The 14,107-nt window shown below is 41.7% G+C and overlaps 2 protein-coding genes across 2 annotated transcripts in view; one reads left to right on the top strand and one right to left on the bottom strand.

The window, feature by feature from the left end:
* LOC111973297 (serine/threonine-protein kinase D3-like) overlaps window positions 1-7,337 on the bottom strand; it is a 58,763-nt gene extending 51,426 nt beyond the window's left edge. Inside the window, exons 1-2 of the mRNA XM_024000619.2 lie at window positions 7,044-7,337; window positions 5,788-6,617 (exon numbers count right to left, since the gene is read on the bottom strand). Coding sequence (XP_023856387.1) covers window positions 5,788-6,090 — 303 coding nt within the window. The 5' untranslated portion in view covers window positions 6,091-6,617; window positions 7,044-7,337. The remainder of the gene's footprint in view (window positions 1-5,787; window positions 6,618-7,043) is intronic.
* Window positions 7,338-10,597: 3,260 nt separating this feature from the next.
* The window catches only part of cnksr3 (cnksr family member 3), a 41,830-nt gene continuing 38,320 nt past the window's right edge, over window positions 10,598-14,107 (top strand). The window contains exon 1 of the mRNA XM_024000321.2: window positions 10,598-10,841. Coding sequence (XP_023856089.1) covers window positions 10,790-10,841 — 52 coding nt within the window. The 5' untranslated portion in view covers window positions 10,598-10,789. The remainder of the gene's footprint in view (window positions 10,842-14,107) is intronic.

Below are 14,107 nucleotides of genomic sequence, written 5' to 3'. Positions count from 1 at the left end.
AGGTTAAAAAAATAGATAAAAATATCATGATTTGTAGAGAATATAAAATAATAGTGCCTCTGCCAGTATTAGGCCTGGTTTATTAATAAAAAGGGCAATCATAACAGTTTATAGAAATCATTAGGAACCATGCAATGGTACTAAACAAAATAATCAAAGAAAGGTAATTCCATTGTAATTCTTATTCTCCAACATACAAGGAGCAGCAGCATCACCGATGAATTAAAGCGTAGGGAGATGACTGATTCCCCCCTGTGAACTGGCTCAAATAATACAAGCTCAGTCGCAACCAGAGTCATCACAATCAGCTGCCATTTGCACTTATCTAATCTTGATAATACGCCCTAAGAGACACATGTTATTCTCTATGGGCCATCCCTGAATTGAATATGGCCTGCAAGGTGAAATGTCCCTCTCGCTCGCTCTCTCTCGCACTTTCTCTCTACCCCACTCTCTCTCCCTCTCTCTCTCTTTCATCTTTGCTCTTCAATCCACCTATTCCCTATATAACGCACTACTTTTTACCAGAGCCTATTGAAAAGGTGGTATTCATAAGAGAGAGAAGGAGCTCGGTCATGTTCATACTATGACATCACACCATCAGATGCATCAGTTACAGGACTAGTGAGAAATTGGGGTAGAGAGAACTTCATCAAGGAAGTATAAACCAGGATCTGATGTAGGATCTTAATTTCAGACAGTTTGCTACAGCAGGGAAATAACCCTGCAGAAACAGGAAATGTGAATTATTATGTGGATTATAATGTAGGGGTTGATACATTTTTCGTTTGGGCAAATCAAGTCTGTCATTTTAAAGTTAGAAGCCTTTTTACACCGTAAGTTGTGCAGGAAAATTCTCGGCAACAAAAGGGTGATCAAATTAAGATCCTACATCTGTAGTTAATCATTGTTCTCTCTGCTGTTCCAGTCTTGTCCTGTGCACTGGCTGAAACAAATGATTAGCCTATGGTACTTTGAGCAGGAATCACACACTCCACCAACACGGTACAGCTCCACATGCAGGAGTGGGGGAGGGGTGGGTGGCCAGTCATTCATACACCAACAGCCTAGTTCCATGGCTCCAGTCACCTTGACATGTCATTCATGTCACACAGTGCATGTAGTCGAATAACGGCCATAATAACAACGCCGGAATTATGGAAGTTACTTAGTGTATAACATATTAACAACTCATGTCATAAGGTTTAAAAAAGAAGAAAGCTTCGTTCCAAAGACTTGCTGGACTTCCACTATACAATAATCAGGTGTAGGAAGAGCTCATTGAGCATTTGATAACTAAGAACACAAAAAGACACCGTTGGTGACCATTCTTATTGCGTTCATTGGCAACGAGCCATATCTCCAGGACCAATTTAACTGTCTCACGCTAAACAAGACTCGCGCCTCAACCTGAGGGCTGACACTCTACAAGCCCTTGTGCTTAATGGGGGCTGCGCAAAAAGACCCTCGAATAATATCGCCATAGCCATTAGCCATTGGTTTTCAGTACTGACGAAAATGATGATGAAGGATGACGACCTCTGAACCGTAGAAATAGAATGATGCAACGAGGTGAATCGTTACAGTTCTGGTTCATTCTAATTCTTCAGTTCCAACACTGGGTTAAGCGTTTGCGAGACAGACCGATCTTTTTATTAGAACAAAGTGCATTTGTTCGGACATTAAGGAATAGGTCAGTAATCTGCAATTCAGTTCCTTTTGCTCAATTGCACTTCGTAGTAAGCAGATGTAAAACGTCGTTATACATTAATGAAAAATATAAATCAGTGGTAAACGCTGTAAGCAGATTATTTTCCCCCTCGTTCTGAGTAAGTCGCTCTATTTCATGCTCTTTATATACTGTAGCATTTGAATGGCTGATAGAGAAATTGAATGGCCAGAATCTGATTTACTTCTCCCCCACTCTTGCAACAATCATCAACTGACTTAACAGTTGTAGCCCCAAGGAAATTCCACAACACACAACTCTCTGGCAACGTGGGTACAAATCCTGTCACAGCCCTTCTCACCGGTCGCCCCCCCCCCCTCCCTCTAAATTCGGACAAAATACTAAATCAATAAAATACATAAGATCTTTTTTTAACACACTACCATCTCTCTGTCTGCGGCCTGCAGCGTACATCAACCTGCAGCTGTGTTGTGTGACAGGACAGGGAGGCCGGGGGTGACTACGGAGCCGAGCAGGGCAGGCAGGCAGAGGCGGCCCTGGGCAGTATGGCGGCTTGCAGGGGAGGGGAACTTCCCCACTGGCTTCCTGGACCCCCCAGGGACAGTCCCTGTTCCCCTCCACCCCTCCTACAGGATCACAAATATTACATGGCCTGACCTACAGTAAATATAGTCCCGGAGTTTCAATACTCCCACACTGGGGTTGCGTCACAAATGGCGCCCTATTCAGTACTTTTGACCAGGGCCCATCGGGCTCGTACTCTCTGAAAGTGAAGTGGTGAGAGAGTCTGTAAGCATCTCTTTCTGGTATGAACCACCATCATTAATGTGATGTAGTTGTATTGTTGACCCAGATAATATGGATAGTGGATATACACTCCCCTATGTATATATTTGGACAGTGAAGCTACAACTTTAAATTTTGCACCATACTCCAGCATTTTGGACATGAGATCAAATGTTTTATACGAAGCGATTTGAGGGCTTTTTCGTTGAAAAAAATGAACGTTTAGTCCGCCCATTTGGTCCCATATTCCTAGAACGCAATGACTAAATCAAGTTTGTGACTTCAGTTGCAGTTTGTTTTGGTTGTGTTTCGGATTGTGTCGTGCCCTATAGAAATGAATGGTGAATAACTTTTATTGTAAATAAGTATAGAATAAGTTTCTGAACACTTCTACATTAATGTGGATGCTACTACCATAATTACGGATAACATGAATTGTGAATAATGATGTAATGATGAGTGAGAAAGTTACAGAGGCATACATATCATATGCTAACCTCCTCTGTTATTAGTAACGGTGAGAGGTTAGCACTTTGGAGGTTTGGTACTTTTTACCCCTTTTTCGTGATATCCAATTGGTAGTTACAGTCTTGTTCCATCACATACAGATTCAGGATAGCCATGCGTCCCCCGAAACACGACCCTGCCAAGCCGTACTGCTTCTTGACACACTGCTCGCTTAACCCGGAAGCCAGCCGCACCAATGTGTCAGAGGAAACACCGTACAACTGGCGACTGAAGTCAGCGTGCACTGCGCCCAACCCGCCACAAGGAATCGCTAGAGCACGATGGGACAAGGACATCCCGGCCGGCAAAACCCTCCCCTAACCCGGACGACGCTGGGCCAATTGTGCACCGCCTCATGGGTCTCCCTGTATCGCGGCCGGCTGCGACACAGCCTGGGATCGAACCTGGGTCTGCAGTGATGCCTCAGACCGCTGCGCCACTCGGGAGACCTTGAGGCTAGCGTGTTTTGGGGAGAGGATCTTTGTGCATCTGTGAACTTTCTGACTCGTCATTATTCACGATTCATGCATTATTATCCGTAACCATGGTAGCACCCACCTGAATGTAGAAGTGTTCAGAAACACTCTATTCTTATTTACTCATGCCTTCTATGCTAGATGTAGAAGCAACCTCATTGTCCACTCTTTCATCATATCCATGCAGTTATATGATACATACTGTATGTTTAGATTGAGGAAGAGAAGAAATGTGATGTTGCACTACTATGGACCACGTTATGTTACAACGCTTTCCTTTGGTTTCCCTTGTAAAATCTAACACGGCCAGTACAAAACAGAAAATAAATGAGAGTGAGTTTACCTGCATGTATTTCCGTTGTGTCATTGCTGTCGCGTCGGTTAACTATCATCATAACAATAGGTTGTTTTTCTGCCCTTACTCAAGAACCATACAAGACGAGACGTGTTTTACATTACTCTGTGTAATTGTTACACAAAGACAAACTGCGAATGGGATGTGTGATAAGGCCATCTACAGTGAGCTCCAAAAGTATTGGGACAATGACCATTTTTGTTGTTTTTGGATCTGTACTCCAGTATTTTGGATTTGAAATGATACAATGACTATGGTGGTAAGCTGCAGAAGACTGTCAGCTTTAATATACGGGTAATTTCATCCATATCGGGTGAACCGTTTAGAAATGACAGCACTTTTTGTACATAGTCCCCCCATTTTACGGGACCAAAAGTATTGGGACAAATTCACTTAAATGTAGCTTACGGGGAAAAAGTGAATATGTTGTTGAGTAATGTAGTGTACTCTGGTGTGCATACCACGTCTTTCGTTTTTCATAGCCTACCACAGTATTTCAATGTATTGCAAAGGCAGGAGGGATAAACTGCCTCTCAGCTAAACAACTACTGGAGCATCTATTGTGTGCAAAATACAAGCGTCACACTCATAGCACAAACTTAAACACAAGATAACTGTAACGGCTGTCGTCTTCCTCTTCCTCGGACGAGGAGAGGAGAGAAGGATCGGTGGACCAATACGCAGCGAGGTATGTTGACATAATGAATTTATTGAAAAGACGAAGACTGACACGAACTATACTTGACTTATACAAAATAACAAACAAACAACGTAGACAGACCTGATCATGGAACTTACATAAAACACGCAGAACTCACGAACAGGAACAGACTACAATAAACGAACCGAACAACCAAAACAGTCCCGTGTGGTGCGCAGACACAGACACGGAAGACAATCACCCACAAACAAACAGTGTGAACAGCCAACCTATATATGGTTCTCAATCAGAGGAAAACGTCAAACACCTGTCTCTGATTGAGAACCATATAAGGCTAATTTCAAGTGCCCTAAACATAGAAAACACAAAACATACAATGCCCACCCCAACTCACGCCCTGACCAACTAAACATATACAAAAATAACATAAAATAGGTCAGGAACGTGACAATAACACATGTGAAAACCACAACTATATACTGTTGCTCTGTTTTCATTGTTTTTCTCTCAAATGCATCTTTTTTTCCCCCACACTGGTGCTCATTTTACAATATAAACTGGGTGGTTCGAGCCCTGAATGCTGATTGGCTGACAGCTGTGTTATATCAGACCGTATACCATGGGTATGCCAAAACATGTATTTTTACTGCTCTAATTACATTGGTAACCAGTTTATAATAGCAAGAAGGCACCTCGGAGGGTTTGTGGTATATGGCCAATATACCACTGCTAAGGGCTGTGTCCAGGCACTCCGTGTTGCGTCGTGCTTAAGAAAAGCCCTTAGCCGTGGCTGTATACCACACCTCCTCGGGCCTTACTGCTTAAACATATTGCCACACTTCATGGTATAATAATACAACACATGTTTACGGTCTACAAAACAGTAATTACTACAAAAACAGTGCAAATGTGAGCCGTGAAACCCTTAGAAACCAACAAGATCTTTCAAAACATTCCGTTTATAATATGTAATCAGTAACACTATAGCCTAGACCATGGCTCTCCAACCCTGTTCCTGGAGAGCCACCCTTCTGTAGGTTTTCAATGCAACCGCAGTTGTAGCTAACCTGGTTCAGTTTATCAACCAGCTAATTATTAGAATCGTGTGTGCTAGATTAGGGTTGGAGCGAAAACCTACAGGACGGTAGCTCTCCAGGAACAGGGTTGGAGAGCCCTTGTCTAGAGTGTAGACTACAAAGCAATGAAGTATGACATGAAATGAAGTGCATATCTTCATGCATACCCACAATACATCATGAGGAGGACTGCTATTGTACACTATTGCCCAGAAATGATTAGAGACAGTATTTACCTTTTGATCCACTATGGAACATACGAGCTCCTTCACCGCAGCTAGCCCGGACAGATCGCTGGCATCCAAGTTCACCGTTTCCCTGGTGAGTCCGATCTGGAGGAGAAAAGACACCCTGTGGAAAGAGCACTGGGAGTTGGTGGGGCTCGGGGCGCTGAGACTCCCATTTGACAGCCGACCGTAGAGTGTTGCCGGCGGGCTTGGAGACGGCGAGGGAGTCGGTGGGGCCACTGGGTGGGGGGCCACAGAGAGGGGGAAAAGTCTAGGTAAGGGTGGAAGGGACGAACTGCTGCAGGCAGACATTGGCTAACTTATGTCTCCTTGACGGATTCTTGACGGGGTAAAGACGCAAAGTTGAACGACATGTATTATTTAGAATAGCAGATCTCAAGTTCTTTTCAACGCCATCGGGTATGTTGAAGCATCTTGGTCATCTTGTTTAGAATATCCAGTCGGTTGAATGAGTAATAGATCATAGTGAACACAACCCCTATAGAAATAAACAATTAGGCCTACTCTGAAGTGTAACTTGCGCCCTGTACACGTTGCCTCTTCGACAGCTCACATGAGATCCATAACAGTAAGTCATGTTTTAACGAAAGCCTGTTGATTCGTTCCCACATTCTCAGATCTACACACCATTCTGAGCACAAGTGTATCTGAAGAAAAAAAATCGAGCTGCCAAAACTCCAAAAGCCCCCAACCATTGGAGAATGTTCAGCCGCAGGGCAGCAACAGCCAGTTCTTATGGTGAGAAGAATAAACGGGCACAGAGCAGCTCTCGTCAGTTGCTCCTTGTAGCAGAACGTTTGTCATTCCCCAGAAATTACCTGGCAACAAAAAAAGCAAACGATGAAGGTAGGTAGGCTAATGGAGACACTCCTGTCGGATCAACGCGTCTGATTATCATTGCTCGTTGAATAGCCAACAGTTACTGTAAATGAATAGTCTGCGAAACAGCTTGTGCTATACACAATCATTTAATAAAAGCTTTTAAAGGGTAATAATATTGTAATGACAACAATAGAATAACAGTATTATTAGTGGTATTATTATGATCACTTGTTGTGCCTTTGCATAAGGAATTTCAACTAGCCTAACACATCTGGAACCAAGAGACACATCTGGATATGTGCTCTCATTAGGATGGGAGAAGTAAAACATGTTCATGCAATTGCTTGTAACTGTTATGCTATGCTTGATATTGTTCACTATAGCCTAACTTCCCCCATAAAGCCTATAGGCGTGTACATTACCTTTTCGAAAACGGCAGTTTTCGCTCTCTGGAGGTTAAACATTTGTTTTATTTCCAATCTTCCAAGAAGTTCGAACGCTTGAGCTGTGAATTCGCGAAGGCAGAGCGTGCCTCCAAACTCTATATTTTGGCATTGAGTGCGAAGCCCGAGTATTTTGCCAACTATCCGTTACTTTCCTCTCAAAACTTTTTCCCGTAGCCAGATCGCAACCAGTTCATGCGTATCCTATTATCGCACCATAGTAACTCCCGTCGCCGCTCATTCGGTAACAACAGAACACAGGACTTTCTGGGACTAGAAGTTCTAGTTTTTGTTCCACCCGCCAGCTGTTGATGGTGCAGCTAGACAAGAAGAACGACATTACCCGACAGGCTTTGGGTGTGTGACGCCCTTGAAGTATAAGCTATTTCCTCAGCTATTTATCCCGTTATTTGTCTCAAAACTCTATGATGGCTGTAGTATCTGCGACCTCTAACGGTGCAAATGAAAACTCCTTGCTACATTGTTGTCCTGTTACCATAACAGCGTGCCTTTTACTGCTACAGTAGCAAGGTGACAAGGTCTCACTCAGCTAGGTGTTGGAACACTGTCTCAGAATACAATGTCAATAATATAGTAGGCTATTGTTATTTAGTCTACATGTATTCTTGGCATGTAGAGACAGTACTTTGCATTCATTGCATTTGGCCCAAGTATATCCCAAATTGCACCCTATTCACTTTGAGTTGCACTACTTCTGACCAGGGCCCATGGGGCTCTCATCAAAAGTAGTGCACTATATAGGGAATAGGGTGCCAATTGGGATGCATAGAATATCTGCCATCTAAAACAACATCACTTCTTCTTCCAGAAGTAGAGGTTGTTGAAGGAGGAGACGGAGACGGATCATTCAAATGGGCTATTACTCCTAAGGACAGGAAACAGACCTACTTCCTCCAAGCTGGCACCACATCAGAACAGCAGGGATGGATGGAGGCTATATGTGAAGCACAGCTGAGCTCCAGGGACCATGCTACTAATGCATGTGTTGTGCACATAGACCTATTGGATTGTACATAGATTGTTTTACACCTTTATACTCATGTAGGCCTACTGGACTGTGGCAATGTGTGATTTTTGTTTGTGAAAGTTTTGCCAAAATGAGGCATGGCATTAGTATTTTAAGCTTGTAAGTAATTTTAGGCTTGTGTTTGCTTAAGTCATGCCCTCAGTCTTTAATATCATCAGTGCTGCTGAAACAACTTGAATTGGGTTTTTCACTATTCTTCTTTTCACATTACATCCACCTGTTATCATTATTTGCTTTCAGTTTAATTCCATTCTTTAGAGAGCAATAATACCCTACGAGACATGGGTAGGACTCTACTTTGGCAGGATTCGTGCATTTCATGCTACAAGAAAGGAACCCAGTAGCCTATGTAATCCTTTGTTCTTCGACTCTGCAGTAGAACCATTTCCTGTGCTACGTGCATAAAACATATTGTTTCCGACCTCCACCCCCTATATCTCCATCTGTATACATTTGCACAGCGGTGCCACTGGACCTGGCCAGAATGTATTGTAAATATTGACAGTTAGTTGCCATGGTACTGTATAATTCCCTTTCACAGGAATCCTGATACTAAGGATTGGCCTAATGGTCCATAGATGTGCGTGTGTGTGTGTGTGTGTGGAAATACCTCAGGAAACACAGTAGTTGGAGGTTAAAGATTAAACAAAGGAAAGAGAAGGCCGAGCAGACTGAGATGGTTAAACATAATGGAACTGAATCTGAGTGTGTGTCGAAAAACAAAATACAGGTCAGCGCCAAACCTCAGGTTCAGCTGGAAAATGAAGGAAGATCCTCTCTCCATGGATGTTCCTCTCAGTCAAGTTCTCCTCTACCTTGGTGCCAGACCCAGACCACCCTCTGAGAGGCATTGACTGCATCCCAATTGGCATCCTATTCCCTACTTTTGAACAAAGACATATGGGCCCTGGTAAAAAACAACAACAGTGCACTATATAGGGAATAGGGTGCCATTTGGGACGTAACCTTGATTACGCAGGTTACACACACTCATGCGAACATGCTCACAGAGAGGGAGAGGGAGAAAGAGTGTTTTAGACCTAAGCTCCATCGTCAGCAGAAAAATAAGTTGACTGTCAAGACAAATGTGTTATTTTTAACAGCAAGTCTTGAAATGTAACAGTTTTCTAGTGTGAGTAATGCACACACAGAACTCTATGTCAGACATCCAGTTCAATACTCAGGCTGAAGCTGCTTACAAAATGGCACCCTATTCCCTATATAGTGCATGACTTTTGACCAGGTCCTTAGGGCTCTGGTCAAAAGTAATGCACTATACGGGGAATAGGGTGCCATTTAGGATGCAGCCAGTGTCTCTGCCAGCTTATGTCAAGCCTTGCTTGAGCCAGTGCTCACGGCACAGCAGAACAAGAATGCATCAGTCACACAGGATTTCTGAACACAGGACATCTAGAGATAACACTGCAGGTGTGAACCGTTCAGCACTGAAAGAAACAGGCGTTTACAAAGGCATTGATGGAGAATGTATATTGTGGAAGCACATCAAGTCAAGGACCAAAATAAAAACCCTTTGTGACATCGCCAGTTTATTATGCTGCACACACATATACAGTACAAAATGTCATTGTTTTGTTTATTCAAGAAATTCTTTATTTCTTGAGTTGGTGTGTTGGGGGAGTTAGCATTGAATTCCCTGTAAGGGTTCTCAAACTGCTGAAGTCAAGTGATTAGTATGTCTAGTTAATACAGTAGCAAAAAAGAACCTCTCCCCTGGTGTCAGAAGATGGCAGTCTTTCCTTAAAGAAACAATTACTTCTCATGACGTTCAACAAGTTGTGGATTGTATTGCCAGACAAATGTAAAGGCTACAATGTTTATAGATATTATAGCCTGTCATTTATCCCGTCTCCGACATGGATAAACGACCTCAGGAGAAAATGTCATTGTGAATTGATTAGATTCAATTGAACATAACACCCACACACACAAAACAATTGTTTGGTTGTTGTTCATTTACACTCCTGTCATCATAACATTCTTCTCATAACCCATGTAACCCTAAACGTCCCCTTAAAACCCGTACAAGTCCCATATCACTGTTCCCATGGGACACTTTGGGGACCTTTAATTGTCATAGCAGGCAACACCCAACTTATGAATAGACTCACACTTTGAGACTTAGACAGGATGAGGGGTCTAATTAGATACCACCAGATCCAAATGTAGTGTGTGAATTTGAAGTGTGATACATTGAAGAAAAAATTTAGCACATTGTACAGCCTAGAAGTCTATATTTTATTATTTTCACAAAAACCTGTTGAGTAATAAATTCAAAGGTTTTCACAACCATATTTTATATTTGCCTCCAATATAATGTATCTTATTAAATAGCCTATGCATTGATAAAGCTCACTTGCTAGCAGTAACGGTTTTGGTTGAGTAGTGGTTGATGACCCGCACTGAAATCTGATACTCCCGCCCCTAACTTCTCTCATGTTTGCGACACTGCACTGTAAACTTGTTGTTTTCCCACATGCGATCAGTCGGTGCTGGGGGCTGTAGCGGGAGCAGAGTGCTAGGACTATTTCCATGCAATGTCGTTGTAGTTACATGTCTATTACTATGTCGAATGACTGATTTATCATCAAAGCTAGCTTAAAAGACAAAGACTTACTGAAAAAGACGGTTACATTTTTGCAGGCATAATTTCAAAGAAATGGATCCCATAAGGAAGTGGACCCCTAAACAAGTTGTCGATTGGATGAGAGGTGAGTTGAGAGCCTTGCTAATTATAACAAACTGTTCCCAATCATAGTATAATAATGTCTGTGTAGCCTAATTTATTTATGAATATCCTGTTTAACTTCATATATATTTCGTTGTTATAGCCTAGTTAATTGCCTGTTTGAAAACAACTTTATGGTTTAATGTTTAGAATGAAGAATTTAAACTAGGTTTAAAGCTAGAATCCTTCATTGCTATATGCATTTTTTGACTTATAATTTAATTATGTATACCCATTAATTTCTGAAGAATATAACTTATAATTGTCCCATGAGCTTCGTTCAATTGTCATACCCTATCAGAACACAAAATATAAGATTGTTTTACACAAATGTCTGTAAACAACGAAAACGAAAACAAACACTGTACAGCCTCGAAACATGGTTAAAACTATACATTTGATATCATGGATGGTCAGTCCATGCATCCATAGCTCTGTCTATGAATTTGAGAGTGGTTACATTTCTACAGTCCCATCCCTTAGCTTTTTAGCAAAACCGGGGCAGGGATGCGGCGCTGATATTTTTTCAATGAAGGATTCTAGCTTTAACTTTGATTGCTTTTAGTAACCAACAACTTTCAATCGCGTTTTGAAAACGTTGGTTGAATAACTGTTATACATGTCCACAAAAGTTACAGTTGAGTGTCGGTGTCTCTTATAAGTGGTTGTTGCGTTGAAACGTTGTAACAAGCAAGTGTTATATTGCTTTTTGTAGGGGAGATATTAAGTATAATCTTTAAATCCATAGAAAATTTGATTTGATGAGAGGAAATTGTGTGCCAAATGGGAGGAGTGTTTATTTATGTTTACTTTTAAGTACACGTGCGCACTGAACAGAGCTCCTTTAGGTATAGGTCGTTAGGCTACTAGGAACTCGCTATTTTCTGTTGTTGAGAACCAAAGCTCAACTGTCATCTTGTATGATTCCACAAATACAGTACTTTTATCTAAAACAGCACATTCCTTTTCGCTTTTACGCTTTACAAAACCCATGTCACACACTTAGCTCCTTTGAATAGTGCCAAAATATAACCATGGCAGTGTGTTTCAAAAGGTGTTGTAAACCCGACTCCTGTCTGTCATATATGACAAAAGAAATTCCTCAACTTCCCAATGCATCACCATGCAGAGTTGATTCTATTGTAGACTGCACGCTTTTCCATTCTGATAGAGATCATTAAACTTATGGAGGCAGGGGGACATCTCAGTGTGAAAGTCAGACACACTTCTATTGCCTTGAATATAACTCAGGCTGATTATATTCATTCCAATGGAAATACATGCTGTGGGAAAAATGCCCTCAAGTGTAATCCCAGCAACACTGAACCAGGGAAAGCCTTGCTTATTCCCTTACGGTAAAAACAGTATTGGTTATAAACTACGGGATTGTGATAGACGTGACAGCATATATCACCTTGCTTATTTCATTACAATATAAGCCTACTGTAGTCCCAGTTAAATTATGGGATTATGTTTAAAATGAGACAGCATCTGATCTGTAGCATTTCTACATGGACAAACAAATGGCACCCCATTCCCTTTATAGTCCCCTACTTTTGACCAGAGTCCCGTGGGGCACTACTTTTGACCAGAGTCCCGTGGGGCACTACTTTTGACCAGAGTCCCGGGGTCAAAAGTAGTGCACTATACAGATGTAGGATCCTAACTTGATCACCCTGTTGCAGGAGAACTTTCCTGCAATCCAGGGAATGTAACACTTGCAGTGTATTTGAGTTTTAAAAAGGCCTCTGAAGTTAATTTCCACTTAGAAATTTCAGACTTGATTTCCGCTTATGAAAAATGTTTCAACCCCTACCAAAACATCCATTAATTATAATCCACATAATAATTCCAATTTCATGTTGTGGCGGGATTATTTTCCTGCTGTGGAAAACTGGCTCAAATTAAGATCCTACATCTGTATATGGAATAGGGTACCATATAGAATGCAACCAAGCATTGGCCATTGTGTCAGCATTAACGGCATGTATTCATATTCATCGCCATGTGTCGTTAAGCTATGAATGATAACAGCAGGATACGCTTGACCTGTTAGCAGGTCATCAGATTAGGACGAGTGGACCGTCAGAGACCCATGAATTAGCATTCAGTCAGGAGATGACAATAAAGGAAGCTATCTTTATTCAGAGTACTGCTGCTGTCATGAATTGAAAGAGTGTTTTGGACCGATGAAAGGAGCCAAGCCATCAAGCTAATGTGTTGCATAACATTTACATATTGTACATCTTGAGTCAGTCTCTATATCTGCCTAAGGAGCCAAGCTAGAGAGAGTCCTTATCAGCTGAACAGCCAATGCACAATAAACAAAGATGCACGACTTGTTTATTAAAATGGGTGGTATGTAGGGCTGTTTAAAAAGTACTGTGTTTGTACACAAACTCTCTGCCTCTCGTATCTACTGATCATGGTAGAATTGAGCTCTGTTCTGTCAATAGGCGATTAACAATGCAGCCCAATCCCACAAAACCCTCTGCTTTGTTCTGTTATTACTGACCGTACCCATCCCTTTTAGAGTGGGGACAATGAATGGCCAAGCAGTAATTCCAGACAATGAAGGGGGCGACTGAACAAGAGCTCTGCTACAAAGGTCTGCAGCATCATGCTGTGAGCGGGGTCAAAAGGTTACAGCAGGAACTCATCAGCCATGCTTGTCTGTATTAAACAGGCATCTGATCTGAGCTCAGATTCATCCTGCAGGAACTTGCCATGCTTCTATGTACAGTGCATTCAGTAAGTATTCAGACCCCTTGACTTTTTCCACATTTTGTTACGTTACAGCCTTATTCTAAAATGGATTAATTGAAAGTTGTTCCTCATCAATCTACACACAATACCCCATAATGGCAAAGCGAAAACAGGTTTTTAGAATCAAATTAAAAAAAACTGAAATAACTTATATATACATAAATATTCAGACCCTTTGCTATGAGACTCAACATCCTTGAGATGTTTCTACAACTTGATTGGAGTCCACCTGTGGAAAATTCAATTGATTGGATATGATTTGGAAAGACACACACCTGGCTATATAAGGTCCCACAGTTGACAGTGCATGTCAGAGCAAAAACCAAGTCATGAGGTTGAAGGAATTGTCCGTAGAGTTCAGAGACAGGATTGTGTCAAGACACAGATCTGGGGAAGGGTACCAAAACATTTCTGCAACATTGAAGGTCATCAAGAACACAGTGGCCAACATTATTCTTAAATGGAAGAAGTTTGGAACCACCA

The sequence above is a fragment of the Salvelinus sp. IW2-2015 genome, linkage group LG14 (genome assembly GCF_002910315.2).
Source record: "Salvelinus sp. IW2-2015 linkage group LG14, ASM291031v2, whole genome shotgun sequence".
Taxonomy (NCBI): domain Eukaryota; kingdom Metazoa; phylum Chordata; class Actinopteri; order Salmoniformes; family Salmonidae; genus Salvelinus; species Salvelinus sp. IW2-2015.
The sequence above is the reverse complement of the archived record's forward strand: the minus strand, read 5'-3'. Positions and strand labels throughout refer to the sequence as shown.